The 17,468-nt window shown below is 45.3% G+C and overlaps 1 protein-coding gene across 3 annotated transcripts in view; it reads left to right on the top strand.

Annotated features, from left to right (window-relative positions):
• The window catches only part of SCG5 (secretogranin V), a 142,993-nt gene that overhangs the window by 21,815 nt on the left and 103,710 nt on the right, over positions 1–17,468 (top strand). Inside the window, exon 1 of one of the 3 annotated variants that reach the window (XM_077464750.1) lies at positions 10,902–10,920. The exons of 1 other annotated variant lie outside the window; for it this stretch is intronic. Coding sequence is in view for 1 of the 2 variants with exons in the window: in XM_077464749.1 (XP_077320875.1) it covers positions 11,071–11,076 (6 nt within the window). In the remaining variant the exon portion in view is untranslated. Of the gene's footprint in view, positions 1–10,901; positions 10,921–10,942; positions 11,077–17,468 lie in introns of those variants that run through there. One more of the 3 variants, XM_077464749.1, reaches the window with a different exon arrangement.

The following is a 17,468-nucleotide window of genomic DNA, read 5'->3' as shown; positions in this document are numbered from 1 at the left end:
CTGTTCTAATTATATTCCTGTGTGCAGTTTGTATTGTGAGGATAATATGATCAGGAGGTGGATGTTTTCCTATGGGGCATATATTTTGTGTGAGTTTATTCAAATAAAGGTGTTCCAGCTTTGCAGCCAAACGAGTTCTGCCTAGTTCTTGGTTGCAATATGCAGCTATAATATCTGATATTTATCTTCAGACTGGAGGAAGCGCTATTTGACGGAAGCACTCTAGTGGAGTATGCAACTGGGTTCCGTTACAATTTGGGCCTGGGTTAACAGGTGTTGAGGCTTTGGGCTTAGGTTGATGCCATCTATTTGACATCAGTCTGAGATGCTTCTGAGATCATTCAGAATTCACTAATGGCTCTATTTGACATGTGAATAACTCCTGAAATGTGTCTAATATATTTTGTTTCCATGATTGTCAGCTGCATCTAATGCAGTGTTTCTCAATTCCAGTCCTCATGGCCCACTAACAGGTCATGTTTTCAGGATTTCCCTCAGATGAAACAGCTGGGGTAATTACTAAGGCAGTGAAACTGATCAAATCACCTGTGCAAAATAATGGAAAGCCTGAAAACATGACCTGTTAGTGGGCCATGAGGACTGGAATTGAGAAACACTGATCTAATGGAATACGTTGCACCTCATTTAGGAAAATACCACATTATGGCCACTAATGGACCTAATGATCATTAGACAAACATATTAGACACATCATGTGATTACTCGTGACAGCTGTGCAAATGCTGTGATGTTCGCACAGCATTTTATTTTATTTTAGTTAAACAAACCCTAGTTTGCTACTCTTCTATTCAGGTTCTCTTGAAAATAACAGGCTTAGAAAGCACAAACAGTGCTTTTGTGGAGAAAACACAAAACAATATTCTATTTTTAGCTGTAATTACATTTTTCCCTCCTAGTAGTCTGTTACATAGTTACTAAAATGTTTCATGTTCTAGAGGAAATTGTGCATGGTATTCATGTAGCTTGAACGTAGAGTAAGTAATGGCACGAGTTAGCATTGCACTGAATAACTAAATGATTGTTTACTAGTTAAAGTGTTACTAAACCCACAACAGTAAAATCAGCCTGTGTAATGCAGTAAAGCATGCTTGTTATACTTACTGTGGAACCTAAGGGGTTAATCCTCTGATCCTCTGCATTGTGTAAAAAGGCTGTTTGATCCTGTCTTCTCTGTTCCTCCCCTTCTTCCAGTCCCAAACCATCTCCTGATAGAATAGAGGCTAGGGGACACACTACACATTCTCAGTTTGGTGTGTATTGCTACCAAGTTTTCTTTTCCTGGGAGAGTGCATGTGATCAGCACAGGGCCAGTCAGCACTGGGCAGACAGAGGGTCAGGGGTCCTGCAGTCTGATAGAACAGTCAGAGCAGAATGAAAACTCTCCCTACAAGCTTTAACCAGACACTGATAGAAGTCACAAGACTGCTCTAACTGCTGATCAAAAGGGATATTTAGAAGTTTATATTTATTAAAACTATTGAATTTCCATGTTCTGTGTACTGTGGAAGACCAGATATAGTGACTGCAGGTTCATGGATTTAGTAACACTTTAAGTAAATATTACTCAGTGATATATGTTAGATAGGAGTTTGCTTGATTTCTTTATTGTGATCCATGGCAATCCTGTATAATATCTCTGTTGTGAGTTGGGGGGGGGGGGGGGAAAGAGATGTTAAGGAGGGTAGTGTTACTGTAAATAGAAACAGAAATACTGATACAAATCATTTCCATGATTATATTAGAACAGCCTATGATCTGAAAGGCCAGGGCAGGAATTTAGAGTGTTTAAAAAAATGCTCCTCAGAAACATATACAGAACAAGGTATCAGTATGACAGGTTTTTATATACTGTATAGGAAGGGATGTCCTGTCCCGTCATAGAGGGATCACAAAAGGGCAAACAATGGTAAAAGTAATTTAAGTTTTTCATTTCATTCTCCGCTATAGCCCATGGCCTGAAATGCAGGGAAGTTCTCAGGGAATGGAACACGGCATGTAATTGAATAAGCTTCCCAGCCAAGATGTGGAATCCTATATTTAAAGTATTGGACTAAGGAATGGACTAAGAAATCAATGAACTGGCTTTTATTTCATCAGAGGCACCAACCAAGCTAACATAACACAATATTGCATAGGTAAGATGCATGTGTAAACGCATCACAGAATGTGTTTACTTTTGCTCAGATAAAATATTCTATGCACCCATGCAGGGTGCACATAAGAATCAGAACTGATCCACAGAGCAATGGAAGAAGGTGTTCTGATCTGATGAATTCAAGAATGGTTTGAGGGGTTGAGCACAACAATGAGTTTGAGGTGTTGACTTTCTCTCCAGATCTCAGCCCAATTGAGTATCCAAGGGATGAGCTGGAAAAAAGTCTGATTCATGGTTACCTTATAACTTAAAGCAAAACCTAAACATTTTTTACCTTAATGCATTTAAGGTAAAAAAAATGCATCACTGTCTCCAAGCAGTGATTGTTTCACTGACTCCACCTCCAGAAACTCCCCCTCTCTGTAAATCTGTGACACAACAGTGCCAACTGTGACCATAAACCAAATGATGGGTGCTACTCAAGGCTCCAGCCAGGTCCTCTCCTGTGTTGCACCACTGGGAGTGCTGACAAAGCTGGAGCTCATTCCAGCTCTAGTAATGCAACTAAGAACAAAAAAACTCTTATGCGCCGCACATTGTTGCAACACCCTGTGAAACCATGCACGACACCCTCAACCCAGGCTCCAGCCAAGCCACATCCCAATGCATTTCGCTCCGCCCCTAACGGTCATCCGGGGGCAGAACGAAACACGTTGGGGGCATGACCTGGCGTGAGCAGGGGCTGAGGGTGTTATTTACTTTCACAGGGTCTTGCAGTGATGTGCAGCACACTTTTTTTTTTATCTTAGTTGCACGACAGTGCCAACTCACAGAGCATAGTGAATATATGTCACAGAATTCAAGGAAGTAAATGTGTGCGGATCTTCACAAAATAAGTCTACTTGAAGATTATTCAGATTAAAAGACGTAGGCTAGAAATTGTATTCAATGTGGAAATTAATATATGATTTTACATATTCACCATAGATACACTTTTTAAAGTATAGGTTTACCTTTTCGCATAAAATGAAACGGTGAACCTACATCATTCTGCCAAATCTTCTGCCCCAGTCCCTGCTGTACTTACCTGCATAGGTAATTAGCTGTCACTGCATTTTTATAGCACTGACTGCTATATAAATGTCAATGGTCCCAAAAATGTGTCAAAAGTGTCCAATCTAACGGGGCGTAACCGGATGTGAGCGGCGGCGGACGTTCTCTGTGAGAGCTCCGGGCATCCTGATAAGAATCCACCACCATCCTTCCCAACCAGACCAAATAGGAGCGTAAAAACTACCGTGGCCTGATCCCTGGGGTGCCCTGAGGCGATCGGTGCCAGTATCTCTCCTGCTCACCTCTCCTGTCCGCTGTGGGACGATCGCCGCCGGGAGGCTCGCGGCCGCCATCTTGCCGCTCCGGAGGCCCGAAAGTCAGGACAGAATAGGCCGCATCGGGAGGTAGGGGATCCCCATCCACCATCCACCTCTGTTGGGCTTTCCCCCCTGAGTGCTCCGGTGGTGTTTCTGGGCTTTGGGGGCGAGCGGGGAGGCCGCGGACCGTTCCGGCCTAGTGCGGCCTAGTGAGGCCTGTGAAGTAGCGAGGATCTACTGTTTTCAATGGCAAGTCTTTCCTACGGCGGCCGGCCGCGGGGGATCGTCGCGGCCGCGCCGCTCCTCGCCTGGGGGTCCGGGCCCATCCTTGCCTGCCTACCCATCACATGCTGACCGGGCCAGGGCTGTTAAAGCAGGAGCAGAGTCCAGTTGATGTGCCTCAGGCCTGGGGGACTTTTTACCTGCCCTCACCTCTCCTATATGTCCAGCCCTGCTGCTGCTACTGTCTGAACTCAGCTGCCACATGGTGTGAACCGGCCTCCCCTGCTCCCTTCTGCCCTTTCTCTCCCATCCTACTGCTGCAACTGCTGGTCTGGGATTGCTGCTGCTGAGTGCTGCTCTGCTGCTTATCTGATCATCCGACTGCCTCTGTCCATTTGGAACTTCGTCACCTGGGAGAGACTTGGTCTTACACTCCGGTACTTCAGCGACTGCTCTATTGCCCATCTCTCCTTCCTCCATGCCGGCAAAGCACAAAACCGCTACCCCGCATTCCAGCAAAAAGCAACAGTTGGCGCAAGCCGAGCGCCCTACCACCACCTCGACTGACTGCCTCCATAGTTTGATAGCTGATTTGAGCATGGAGTCAGGGCAGGGGGGCCCTTCTGCCCCGGAGGTCCCAACCTCTGGTGACACGGCGGTGATCCTGCTTGCCATTGAAAACAGTAGATCCTCGCTACTGACCCGTATTGACAAACTCGCAGAGGAATGTAACTGCATTCGGGCTGACCTCGATAAGTTTAGAGGCCGCCTCACGGAAACTGAATCACGCATATCAGCCGCAGAAGACTTGACCGCTAATCATGATCGTCGTATCGAGGCGCTGGAGGGCACGGTTAAAATGCTGGTGGCTAAATCCGACGATGCCGAGAACCGCCTGAGGAGGAACAATGTGCGGGTACTTGGATTGCCAGAAGGTTCCGAGGGAGATCGCCCTGCGGACTTTGCTGAAGCCTTCTTTAAAGGCATCCTGGGCTTGGCTCCTGTCTCGCCGACCTACGTGGTGGAACGGGCACATAGAGTACCGACTGGCCGTCGCCCACCTGGGGCTCCACCTAGACCGTTCCTGGTACGGTTTCTTAACTACCGGGATCGGGACCGCATCCTAAGTGAAGCCAGGAAACATCCAAACCTCAAGTATGAAAACGCCGAAATACATCTGTATCCCGACTTCTCAGCGGATCTACAGAAGAGGAGTAAAACCTTCCAGGACGTCCGTCGGCCCCTCAGGGAGAAGGGCCTTCCTTACAGTATGCTATATCCGAGCCGGCTGCGTGTGGTGCATGCGGGTGCTACAAAGTTCTTTGATTCCCCAGAGGAGGCGGACTCCTGGTTCTCTACCCTGCGGTAGGGCGTCCTTGTTTACGATGGTTCCGGATGCCGAGCTGATGTATGTTTCTGTCCTATGATGGCCTTACTCCTCTATGGTGTTACCTCCTATGCTCCTGTCTCGTTCTTCTGGTGTTTTTTTTTTTTTTTTTTTTTTTGCATCCTGCAATTAACGGAGCTATAACGTTTGGAAGACGGTTACACTAGGGGACGCTGTCCCCTCCCCCTTTCCTTTTTTTGCTTTTTTGATTTTCGATTGTTCTTTTTTGTTCTCTTTTTCTTTTGTTTGAGTCTGTCTCCAACTCAAGTACTGTCATCGCATCACCTAGGAGTGGAGGACATTGACCTTTTTGGTTCTACTCGCCCAGCGATTAGTTTTTGGTAACAGACTGTTCCAGTTTTTGTTTGGGGATGAAGCTGACCTACCTCATTGGTTCTGGCGGGTTGGCAGGGGTTGTTTGCTTGCTGCTAAATTTTCATGTGTTAATGCTATCTTTATACTTGAGTACATGCACTATTTACTATGTGTGGGTGTTGGTTGGCACATGCTGCTATGGGTGTGGCGGGTCGGAGGGTGGGGGGACAGGGCGATTTGCTCTCCCCCCTCCGTCCGATGGACTGCTCTATTATCTATATATGTATGTACGGGATGGAGCTTAAATTGTTGTCCTGGAATGTGCGTGGCCTAAATAGCCGTTTCAAGAGAGCACTTATGTTTAAGTATTTACAAACGCACAAGCCACACATTCTTTTTCTACAAGAAACCCATCTGACGGGCAGTAGACATTTGGCCCTACGCAGGAGGTGGGTGAGGCAGTCCTTTCATGCCACATATTATAATTATGCCAGAGGAGTGTCCATTCTCCTAAATAGATCACTAAATTGTCAGGTTGAACATGTTATCTCGGACCTGGGGGGTCGGTTTGTCATATTGCTGCTGTCTATTGAAGCCCAGTTGATTGCGATTGTGAACATCTGTGTTCCACCCCCTTTTTCGACATCTGTGCTTCACGCGATGTATGACAGGCTGGCTCCTCATATGGTAACGAGACTTCTCATAGCGGGAGATTTTAATGGTATTCTGGATAGGACTCTGGATACTTCCAATCCAACCAGACTTCCGGATACGGATTTGGAGCAATGGGCTACGGCCCTGCAGCTCACGGAGGTTTGGAGATGGAAGAATCCACAGGATAGGCGCTTCTCCCACCTGTCTGCGGTCCACCGCTCGGGCTCCAGAATAGACCTGGCCTTTTGCTCTCCGGCTATGCTTCCATATATAGCCTCGGCAGCATACTTGCCGGCGGGAATCTCAGATCATTCCCCTCTGGAGGTCATTCTGCAGCTTGGGGGGGGGGGGGAAGGGCAGGGGTGGCTGGAGACTAGCGACTCGCTGGCTGCGAGATGAGAGGGTGGAGGAGAATATGCGAGGGAAGATTGCTCAATATTGGGACTGTAATGATAATGTGTCCACCCCACAGATCGCTTGGGATGCCTTCAAGGCAACTATACGAGGGGATTACATATCGGCCATAAAGGCTGCCAGGGTGGACTGTGCCTCAGAGACTAAGGATCTGGAGTCCACTGTGTGTGTGGCATAGGGTGAGTTTGCGTCGGATCCTTCTCCTGGGGCATATTCCTCCCTGGCACGGGCCCGGAGAGAGCTGTCTCTACACCTCTCTGATAAGACGACCTCCTCGGAGTGGTCACTTAGAGCCAGGATATTTGAATCCGGGGACAAGAATGGGAGGCTTTTGGCCGGTCTGGTGGTTGACCCCAAATTTCAAACGGTTGTACCCATGATACATACTGCGACAGGGGGGGTGACTTCTAACCCAGCTGACATCCTTAATGAATTTCAAATGTATTTTTCCTCATTGTATGGATCCACCACTGAGCAGTTGTCCCCTGAGCACCTCTCATTTCTTCAGGGTATCTCACTGACGGGTTTGACGGGGGAAGACGTGGCCTTACTAGAAGCAGACATTTCAATCATTGAAATAGAGGCAGCAATCCGCTCCCTACCTCCTAATAAGACGCCGGGCCCTGATGGACTTCCGGGTGACTGGTACAAAATGTACATGGCTGATTTAGTCCCACGACTCCATAAATTATATGCCCTTTGTTTGGAGACCGGATCTCTACCTGACTCGATGACACAGGCCCACATAGTTCTGGTACATAAGCCGGGGAAGGATGCCTCCTATTGTTCGGCATACCGTCCTATATCCCTTCTCAATTATGACTTGAAGATACTGACAAAAGTGTTAGCCACCAGGCTGATGGGAATCCTCCCGTTTTTAGTGAACATGGACCAGACCGGTTTCATGCCAGGGAAGTCAACGGATGTCAATATCCGTAGAGTTTTCACTCATTTGCAAATCCCTTCTATGGACCAGGACACCAGGGTTCTGGTGGCCTTAGACCTTGAAAAGGCATTTGACTCAGTGTCCTGGGCCTACATGGAGGAGGTACTCAGATTATATGGCTTTGGCCCCCATCTATAGGAAGTGGATTCGAATGTTATACCGGAAACCAAATGCACAAATTAAACTGGGAGGTGTGCTGTCCTCTCCATTTCCGGTGGAGAGGGGTACCCGGCAGGGGTGCCCTCTGTCCCCGGCCCTTTTTTCCTTGATGGTGGAGCCCTTAGCGGTTGCGCTGCGATCCTCGGACGACGTTCGGGGGGTGCGGGTGGGATCCTTGGAGGAAAAGATTGCACTGTACGCTGATGATATTATTCTCTTCCTCTGGGATCCCGGCCCGTCCCTCCGGGCGGCGTTGGAGCTTTTATCGCGCTTTGCGGATGTGTCGGGCCTGAGGGTTAACTGGGACAAGTCCCAGATCCTGCCAGTGGACCCAGATGCTGGGAGGCTGGCTGACCCCTCCCTTCCGCTACAGTGGGCGGGGCAAATTAAGTATCTTGGTGTCATCATTTCTCCCAGGGTACAGGATTTTTGTAAACGTAATCTTCTTCCCCTCCTACAAACCACACAGAATAGGCTCAAAGTGTGGGCCAACCTCCCCCTTACGTTAATAGGTCGAATTAATTTAATTAAAATGAAATTGCTTCCCCCTCTCCTATATGTAATGCGCCATTCTCCAACGTGGATACCCAAAATTCTTTTTCGGCGACTGGACTCACACATTTCCAGTTTCTTGTGGGGCGCCACGCCTCCCCGATTCCGCTTGTCCATATTACAGAGACCTTGGACGCAGGGGGGCCTAGCGTGCCCTAATTTTTTTCTCTACTTTATAGCAGCGATGCTCACGCATGCCCACGGCTGGCTTACCTCGGATGCCACCAACGCAGCTGTTGCCTTGGAGGCCTCCATTGTGGGCTCATTCGAAGCACTGCAGAACGTTTTATTTAGGGGCCCCCGAGCTCCGCATCCTCTCACAATCTCGATGAGGACGGTGCTGAGGGCGTGGTCTGGGGTGTGTGGCCACCGGCTGACTGGGCCCCGGGTGCTCTCTCCTAATACTCCATTGTGGCTCAATCCCTCCCTACCTGAATTCTACTCTATTCCGGATCCGATTGTGTGGGCGTCAAGGGGCGTTCGTTGTCTACACCACGTTTGTGAGAATGGTGCATTACTGACATTTGACCAGCTTAAATCTAGGTTTAATTTACCCAATGTGTACTTCTTCCGATTCCTGCAGCTTCGTCATGCGTTTGGGACTCAGTTTGGTGGTTCGCCCCTGACCTTATACCAGTCTAGTATGGAGATGCTTCTACGTCAGGAGTCGCTGCTTAAACCACTGTCCATGATCTACAAGGCTTTGCAGCCCTCGGTTCATAGTGGATTGGAAAAACTTAGGGAATTCTGGGTGGAGGAGCTGCCGGGATTGGATGGGGAGGACTGGGAGGACATTTGGGACTCCCCCTTTAGACATTTGATTTCCTCAAGAGATCGGCTAATTCAATTTAAAATACTGCATACATTTTATTACACCCCATGTAGACTTCATAGGATTTACCCTGACTCTTCGCCACAGTGCTGGTGCTGTGGAGCGGATTTGGCGGGGTACATTCATATGATTTGGGCTTGCCCCGTGGTTCAACGTTATTGGTCAAGCATACTCTCTTTTATTACTGAGCTGACAACGATCCCTATACCTCAGACGGCGGAGATATGTCTGCTTGGGTTGGTGGATGCTTTGGTTCCCTCGCGGGCAGTCCGCACATTGCTGGGGCTGCTACTCTACTATGCGAGGAAACTTGTTGTGCTTCGGTGGAGGGCCCCTACAGCGACCCTCACCCTGAGTGCATGGAAATCATTAGTTAACCTTGCAATACCACTGTACAAAGAAGCATATTCCATCCGGGGTTGCCCTCAGAAGTTTCAGAAGGTTTGGAATATCTGGTTGGAGTCTGAGACAACGATTGGGGAGCGGGACAGCCCTGTTGGGTTATCAACCTAATCTATCCAGTAGACAACTCCTCTGGTAAGCTCTCTCTAGGGTAGCGTTTGGGATGCCTGAGTATCCGATTGACGCCCACTTGTAGATCTCTGTTGGTAGACTGCCTATAGTGCATCATTACGCTTAATGTTAATTACTGAGACTTACATTGCTCCTGTCAATTTTAGCAGCAAGCTATGGGGTTTTGTTGTTGTATGTTCTTTGGGTTAGGCGGATAGTTTTGTAGGTGTTCTGCCTTACCTGTTGTGTTGTATTGTGTGAGCCGGGGAATGCCCCGAGGCTATGTTCTGTACTTTTTCTTTTAAAACGAATAAAAAGAATTTATAAAAAAAAAAAAGTGTCCAATCTGTCCGCCATAATGTTTGCTGATCACCACCATTGCTAGTAAAAAGAAAATTATAATAAAAATGCCAAATCTTTCCCCTATTTTGTAGACGCTAACCAATCAATATATGCTTATTGCGATTTTTATTACCAAAAATATGTAGAAGAATACATATGGGCCTAAACTAAGGAAAAAAATAGCTTTTTTAAAAAAAAATTGGGGATATTTATTATAGCAAAAAGTACAAAATATTGTGTTTTTTTGTTTGTTTTTCAAAATTGTCGCTCTTTTTTTTTGTTTATAGTGCAAAAAATAAAACCACAGAGGTGATCAAATACCACCAAAAGAAAGCTCTATTTGTGAGAAAAAAAGGACGTCAATTTTGTTTGGGTACAGCATCGCACGACTGCTCAATTGTCAGTTAAAGCAACGCAGTACTCTATCGCAAAAAATGGCCTGGTCATTGAGGAGCCAAATCTTCCCGAGCTGAAGTGGTTAATGAGTTGCAATTGTGGTGTTTTCCGACATGCTTACATGCGAAAAAATGCAGCATGCCATACCTTAAGTGATCAAGAAAGTGTGGCAATGGTGTGCACTAGGATCATTGAAATACACTTATTTCTCTTGCATATGCAAGAACTGGGTGGACTTGTGCCTTTTTTCAACCTGACTAACTATGTAACTATATGCCTTCCTACTGCATTTACCAACACGTTTGACTGCATCTGGTGTAAACAGGCCCTTAGTGTGATTGATTCCTAAAAGGAACACATCATCTTTGATATAGTCATTATATTAAAATATATGGTATTGTTACATAAATGGCCATCCAGCTTTAGGTATCTGAGAGACTCAGGACTGGTATATTGGAGTGCAGTACTAGCCAGCCCATTCCTATGTGTTCCTAAACAAATCCCATCTCTATGCATGTATTAGCCATGGTGTCTGCAATACAGCAAACACAATTGTACATCTTCTAACAGCACTGCAGGCACAAAGCAAGATGGTTTTGTTTCCTCGGCCATTAGCATTAATATTTATGGAAGCTACCAGGAGAGGTCATTGTAATTGACTGAAACAGAGGCGGCCATGAGCAGAAAGCCCCATAGAGAAGGGTAAGATCTGCTACAGTGTGCGTTGCTCTCCATCCTTCCTTTTCACCTGTCATAGCTCTCCGCCCTCATCCCTGTTCCATCTGCATCCATCCTCTCCCTCCTCCCAGCTGCTTTCACTTCACATTCTGCATCTCGCAGCTGTCATCCTCCATGTTTGTAAGTCTCTGCGTTGGTTCCCTATGCATGTTGTTTTTATTCCTATGTAACTAGCTAAATATTGTTTTCTTAGAAGCTCTATGTCGCTGACAATATCAAAGCTATAGGGTCAGATTTGTTTTTTATTCTTCTGCAGGAGACTGATATCTGATTATATGTCTGCACACAGAACAAAGCATTTCATGAGCACAGATGCGAGTTAGGTTCTTAATGTCTATTGTTCTAATGCACTGAAATCTGTCTAATGAATAATTGGTTCAAATGCAGTCACTGTTTTTGCTGGAACTGTAAAACGGAATGCAGTACGTTGCTTTGCTTGTGTCCTTTCACTGGTGGTACTGCAAAAATGAAAAAGGATTGCATTGTCACTCTACTGTTTCTTCTACTATATACATTCAAACTGCGGTATGCATATATTACATGTATGTATAGATTGATTCTTTGTATTACCTTTTATGTCATCTTCATTGAACTCTACTCTCCAGTGGAGTCAGGGTACAACTGCTGCAGTCCTAGACTCACTCCAACTAGACCATTTGTTTTCAACCTTTTTACTCAAGAGCAACCTTTGAAATAATTTTTGGGTTTCGAAGAACCTCTGCTAAAACCAATTCATTGGTGGTCAGTGAGAAAAATTACCCTTACATTTTGGTGGTCGGTGGGAAAAATGCAACCCTTACTAAAGTGGGAAGATTGCAAGCCTTATAGAAAGCTAAAAAAAACATTTTTTGGCGTCACGCAATTGGCTCTGCAAAGTGTTGTTGACCTAGAACTATGCAGGCACATCAAATGGAAGCGTAATCAGACGCAGCTCAAGGAACAGGAACTAATTTATATGCAGTCAACAAAAGTCTAGATCACCCATTCCTGATGGATTCTGTGTAACCTTAGGGTTCCTCCGTAGGTAACTAGGGGAACCTATGGAGGAACCCTAAGGTGACACAGAATCCGTTTGAGAATGGGTGATCTAGACTTTTGTTGACTGGATATAAATTATTTTGAGTAATGTAGTAAATCCTTAGGGTAGCCATTAACAGGCAGGTATTTTCCAAAAATGTACAGTTTTCCACAAACAAGTTGTCAGAGTAATGAAACTTGTTTGGGCACATGAGTAACATTGTTGATCCTTAACTCTTCTTCATAGTAGAGTTCAGGCATTTTTCAGCTCCTTTCTCTCTCTGTATCATTTCCTGATATAACAGAAAAGGCCCTGTTATTGCAAGCAATTTAGAATAATATTTGCCATTAACTACTTGTCTACCAACCCATGTAGATTTACTGCTACAGAGCGGCCGCTCTGTGCAGAAACACTTATATATACACATGATTCTGCACTTCCGGGTAGGAGGTGCACGCGTGTTCGGTCAACTGGCTTTTCTGTGATTCACCGCCGGCACCCAGCAGTTGGCTCTGAGACTCACAGAACACAGCTCTGTGAGTGTAAACAGCACAGAACTGTGTTCAGTGATGGGGATCTAGTGGTTTTTCATTCCCTGCTAAGCATGATGAAATAATAATGAAAACCACTAGATCCCCAGTAAAAGCAGCACAGAGTACACACACAAACACACATTTTTAACCCATAGATATTAACTCCTTCCTGAACAGTGGCATGAGTACAGTGACTGCATATTATTAGCACTGATCACTGTAATAATGACGCTGGTGATGTCTGTGGCAGTTAGTTCCCACAAAGTGTCAGTACATCTCACTTCACATCACAGTCCCATTTATGAGTTGCTGATCTCCGTCATTACTAGTATAAAATTAAATAAAAATTCCAGTATATAATGTACCCCAAAGTTTGCAGATGCTATAACTCACACAAACCAATCAATATACTGTACACTTAATGGGATTTTTTGTTTACTAAAGATGTAGCAGAATACATTCTAGGCAAAAAGTATTGAGATTTTATTTTTATTTTTTAATGGGATATCTTTTATAGCGGAAATAGCAGAACGGTACAATATATATATATATATATATATATATATATATATATATATATATATATATATATATATATATATATATATATATATATACACATTTCTTTTCGGTCTTTTAAATTTTATATAATAAAAAACCCAGAGGTGATCAAATACCACCAAATGAAAGTTCTATTTTTGTGGGAAAAAAAAATAAGATTTGTTTGGGCACAGCATTGCAGAATCACGCAATTGTGAGTTAAAATGGCACCGCATAGCAAAAAATGGCTTGGTCATGAAGGGTTGCAAATCTTTCAGAGGGCAAGTGGTTAACAGGCCATTTTTCCCCAAGTCTATGTCAACGCACTTATTTATGTGATTGTTCAAAAACAAATAATGTTTTCAGTATTATGATCTAATCCAACAAACTGACTGCTCGGAATTAGGAGTCAGCCACTGCCAATATGTTTAAAAAAATGCTAGCTATCTGGCTGCCATGCTGATCCACTGGTCACAATTCTTCACTAACTACAGTACTGATTTGAAACAAGCATGAAAAAAAGTAAAAAGAATTTTTGGTTGCACTTGATCATTCACTTTACAAACTAAACATTATCTACCACTTAGTAAATCTAACCCACTCATAGAGAGATATTTCTAATATATCAAAGGTATCTCTTATGACCCTTCCTATGATGTAGGGTAGAAGAATACTTTTGAAGAACCCTATTCTTGAGGCATTTTTTTAAAAACATTGGCATAGACAGAACCTATTTCCTTAAGTAGCATTATCTACAATAGAACTGTAATCTGGACCCAATGCACATGGGCAGAAAGCAGAATATTTTGAATTGTTTAGAATCAGGCACCTAAATGTCATGTACTATATTTTATATATTCCAGTTACTATGATATTTATTTATTTTATTTTATTTTATTTTAATTTAATTTTATTTTTATTATTATTATTATTATTATTTTTATTTTAATTTAATTTATTTTATTTTATTTATGAGTCTAGTTGGAATGAGAACCTGGTTTTAGGTAGCGCCAATTTCCCCGGTTATTATAATACTATTTTCTTTCTGAAAAGAAACCCTTATTAGGGGTTTCTTTTTTCGGGGGGCAGCAACCTATAATTATTTATATTAGACATATAGAGGATCTATATCGAGCCGGCTAAGGCTTGGGTCTATCTACTCCTGGTGCTGACTAGCGCGGTTCTTCCATCTTTATTACACTTAGTAAATCTAACCCACTCATAGAGAGATATTTCTAATATATCAAAGGTATCTCTTATGACCCTTCCTATGATGTAGGGTAGAAGAATACTTTTGAAGAACCCTATTCTTGAGGCATTTTTTTAAAAACATTGGCATAGACAGAACCTATTTCCTTAAGTAGCATTATCTACAATAGAACTGTAATCTGGACCCAATGCACATGGGCAGAAAGCAGAATATTTTGAATTGTTTAGAATCAGGCACCTAAATGTCATGTACTATATTTTATATATTCCAAAGTATATATTCTGGGGTATGAACATCAACATTGATTGGGACCAACAACTAATATAATATCTATACATGACAATTTCTGAGTGACTGATCATAGGATGAATGAATGAATGAATGAATTAAATACTTGTATAGCTCACAATGCGAACTGAATCGCCTCTAGGATAAAGGGAGGTGTGTGAAGGGGATGTGTAATGTAAAGGGGTCCAGAGATGGGAGGGGGGGGGGGAATGGGTCCAATAACTAATATCTATAAATGAAAATTTCTGAGTGACTGATCATAGTATATACTAGGATATAGGCAGCCCCTCCAAAAGTAATATTTTGGTTATTGGTGAAGCATAATGATTTCACATTTTTATCCTTTGCTGTGTATGTTGCCGTTTTTACAGAGGAGGGCCACAGTGTGTGGAGGCACTACACGTGCACGGTGCACCACCTGGGGGGGGGGGGGGGTTGCACCAGATATAGGATCTTCCCAGGTTGTCAAATGCTGTAGGTATGCCCCTGGCTAAAATATCCTCTTAAGGGCAGGAATTGCTTTCACTGAGAACACAGTGCCTACTGGCTCCAGGTGCGTAAATAGTTCCTTACTGCATTTCTGGTATTATGTAGTGCTAACATATTACACATTTATTCAGGGTACATAGAACCATTCACCTCAGAAGCAGCTTATAACCTAAAGTCTCTTTCACATTTATACAATCTACATTATACATAGAAGTTTTTTTCTGCCTAGTGAAGGAGAAGGACCTAGGAACCCTGTGGGCCCATGGTCCGTGTTTTTGCTTTGCTTTTTGCGCAAGATTAAAGATTCTGTGATCTGCTATTAACAGCCAGCTGACGGATCTTCCCTTCCTTGGCGACCGGCTCTTTGGAGCCTCATTGGATGACATTATTAAAAATGCCACAGGTGGCAAGAGTACACTACTCCCACAGGCCAGGAAGGCTAAGGAGCCACGCCGTAAGCAAGGGCCCTCATTTTCCACTCACAAACGGCTTTTTCGTCTGACCCGGGGCTTCGGGCCAAGTGTCCCCAGCCCAACAGGACGACTTCTAAAGAACCAAAGCTTCCCTGGAACCGCAAGCCTGCAAGCAAAAGTGCTACCGCACGAAGGTTTGCCCCCGTCCGCAACATGGGTGGGGGGTCACCTTCGGGAGTTTGCAGTCCGTGGGCCTCTCGGCTGTCTGACCAATGAGTCTGCGATCTGATTTCCTCAGGCTACAAGATAGAGTTCCTCTCTTGGCCGCAAAACAGATTCTTCCCCTCCAGCGTACACGTACTCCCGACTCGCCGGGAGGCCCTATTGGGGGCGGTAAGGGACCTGCTGAGTCGCTGGGTGATAGTACCTGTTCCAGAATCAGAACGTTTCCAGGGGTTCTACTCAAACCTGTTTGTAGCCCCCAAAAAGGAAGGGGTACGTACAATCATGGACCGGAAAGCCCTCAATTACTTTGTAAAAGTACAAAGGTTCAGAATGGAATCAAGGGGACTCCCTGGCATCTCTGGACATCCAGGATGCGTACCTGCACATACCCATATGCCTTTGGCATCAGAGGTTTCAGTTTGTGGCTCTCCCCTTTGGCTTGGTATCAGCCCCCCGAGTCTTTACCAAGGTATTGACTCCTGTTTTGGCATTGCTGCGGCAATGCAGGATCGCGATCGTGGGATACCTAGATGATCTCCTCCTGAGAACATCTTCCACCTCAGAGTTAGAGGAGGATGTGGCGATCACCATGCAAACTCTGCAGGAATTTGGGTGGCTGTTGAACCTAAAAAAGCCGGTGATTGTGCTGACTCAGCGTTTGGAGTACCTAGGCTTTCTGCTGGACTCCATGGAAGCGAGAGTGTTTCTCCCTTCAGACAAGCTGCAGACTGTCAGAGCTGCGGTAAAACTGTTGATGAACTGAACCACAGGTGGTAGTCGCTACGCTTCTGCATGCGAGTCCTGGGACTTATGGTGGCCTCCTTCGAGGCAGTACCGTATGCCCAGTTTCACACCAGAGTCCTGCAGAAGGAGATTTTGACAAAATGGGACAAATCTCCGTTGTCCCTGGATCGGCAGATTCAGATTAGCCAGTTAGTCAGGGATTCCCTACTCTTGTGGCTAAGGTCCCCGGCACTTCGGTCCGACACGTCGTTCCTACCTCTGAAATGGACAGTTATCACAACGGACGCCAGCCTAACCGGCTGGGGTTGAGTAATGGGAGTTCAGTCGACCCAGGGCCTCTGGTTGGTGGAGGAATCCAAGTTGCCAATCAATCTGCTCAAGTCGAAAGTGATCAGGCTATGCCTCTCCACATGGTCGATAAGACTTTGAGGGCGTCCGATCAGGATCCAGTCAGACAATGGCACGGCGGTGGCATACATCAATCACCAAGGAGGAACAAGAAGATCGGCTGCCGCACGGGAAGTCGCTCACATCTTTCAGTGGGCAGAGCGACATGTACCGGCCCTGCCGGCCATTTACATCCCAGGAGTGGAGAACTGGCAGGCGGACTATCTAAGTCGCCAGATGCTGGACCCAGCGATGGCTGTGCCTTTGATGGGGCACACCAGACATGGATCTTCTGGCCTCCCGTCTCTATTGGAAGGTACCAAGATTTGGGTCCAGGACAGGAGATCCTTAGGCAGACACGCCGGTGGATCCGTGGGATCAGTACCAGCTGATCTATGCCTTTCCTCCACTGAAACTGTTGCGACATCTGCTCCACAGAGTGGCGGCCGAGGGGATTCCAGTAATGCTGATTGCCCCATATTGGCCCCAGGGTCCCTGGTATGCAGACCTAGTGCGCCTGGTGGCAGACGCCCCCTGGCGACTGCCGTTACGAGAAGACCTTCTGTCTCAAGGTGAGATTTTCCATCCTGCTTTACCAGCGTTGGTTTTAATGGCATGGCTATTGAGAGCCAGGTGTTGAGGAACCGGGGTCTTTCGGACTCAGT

This window comes from Lithobates pipiens, unplaced genomic scaffold (genome assembly GCF_037356315.1).
Source record: "Lithobates pipiens isolate NorthernLeopardFrog02 unplaced genomic scaffold, aLitPip1_a1.2 Scaffold_30, whole genome shotgun sequence".
Lineage (NCBI taxonomy): Eukaryota > Metazoa > Chordata > Amphibia > Anura > Ranidae > Lithobates > Lithobates pipiens.
This window is presented reverse-complemented; position numbering and strand designations above follow the sequence as displayed.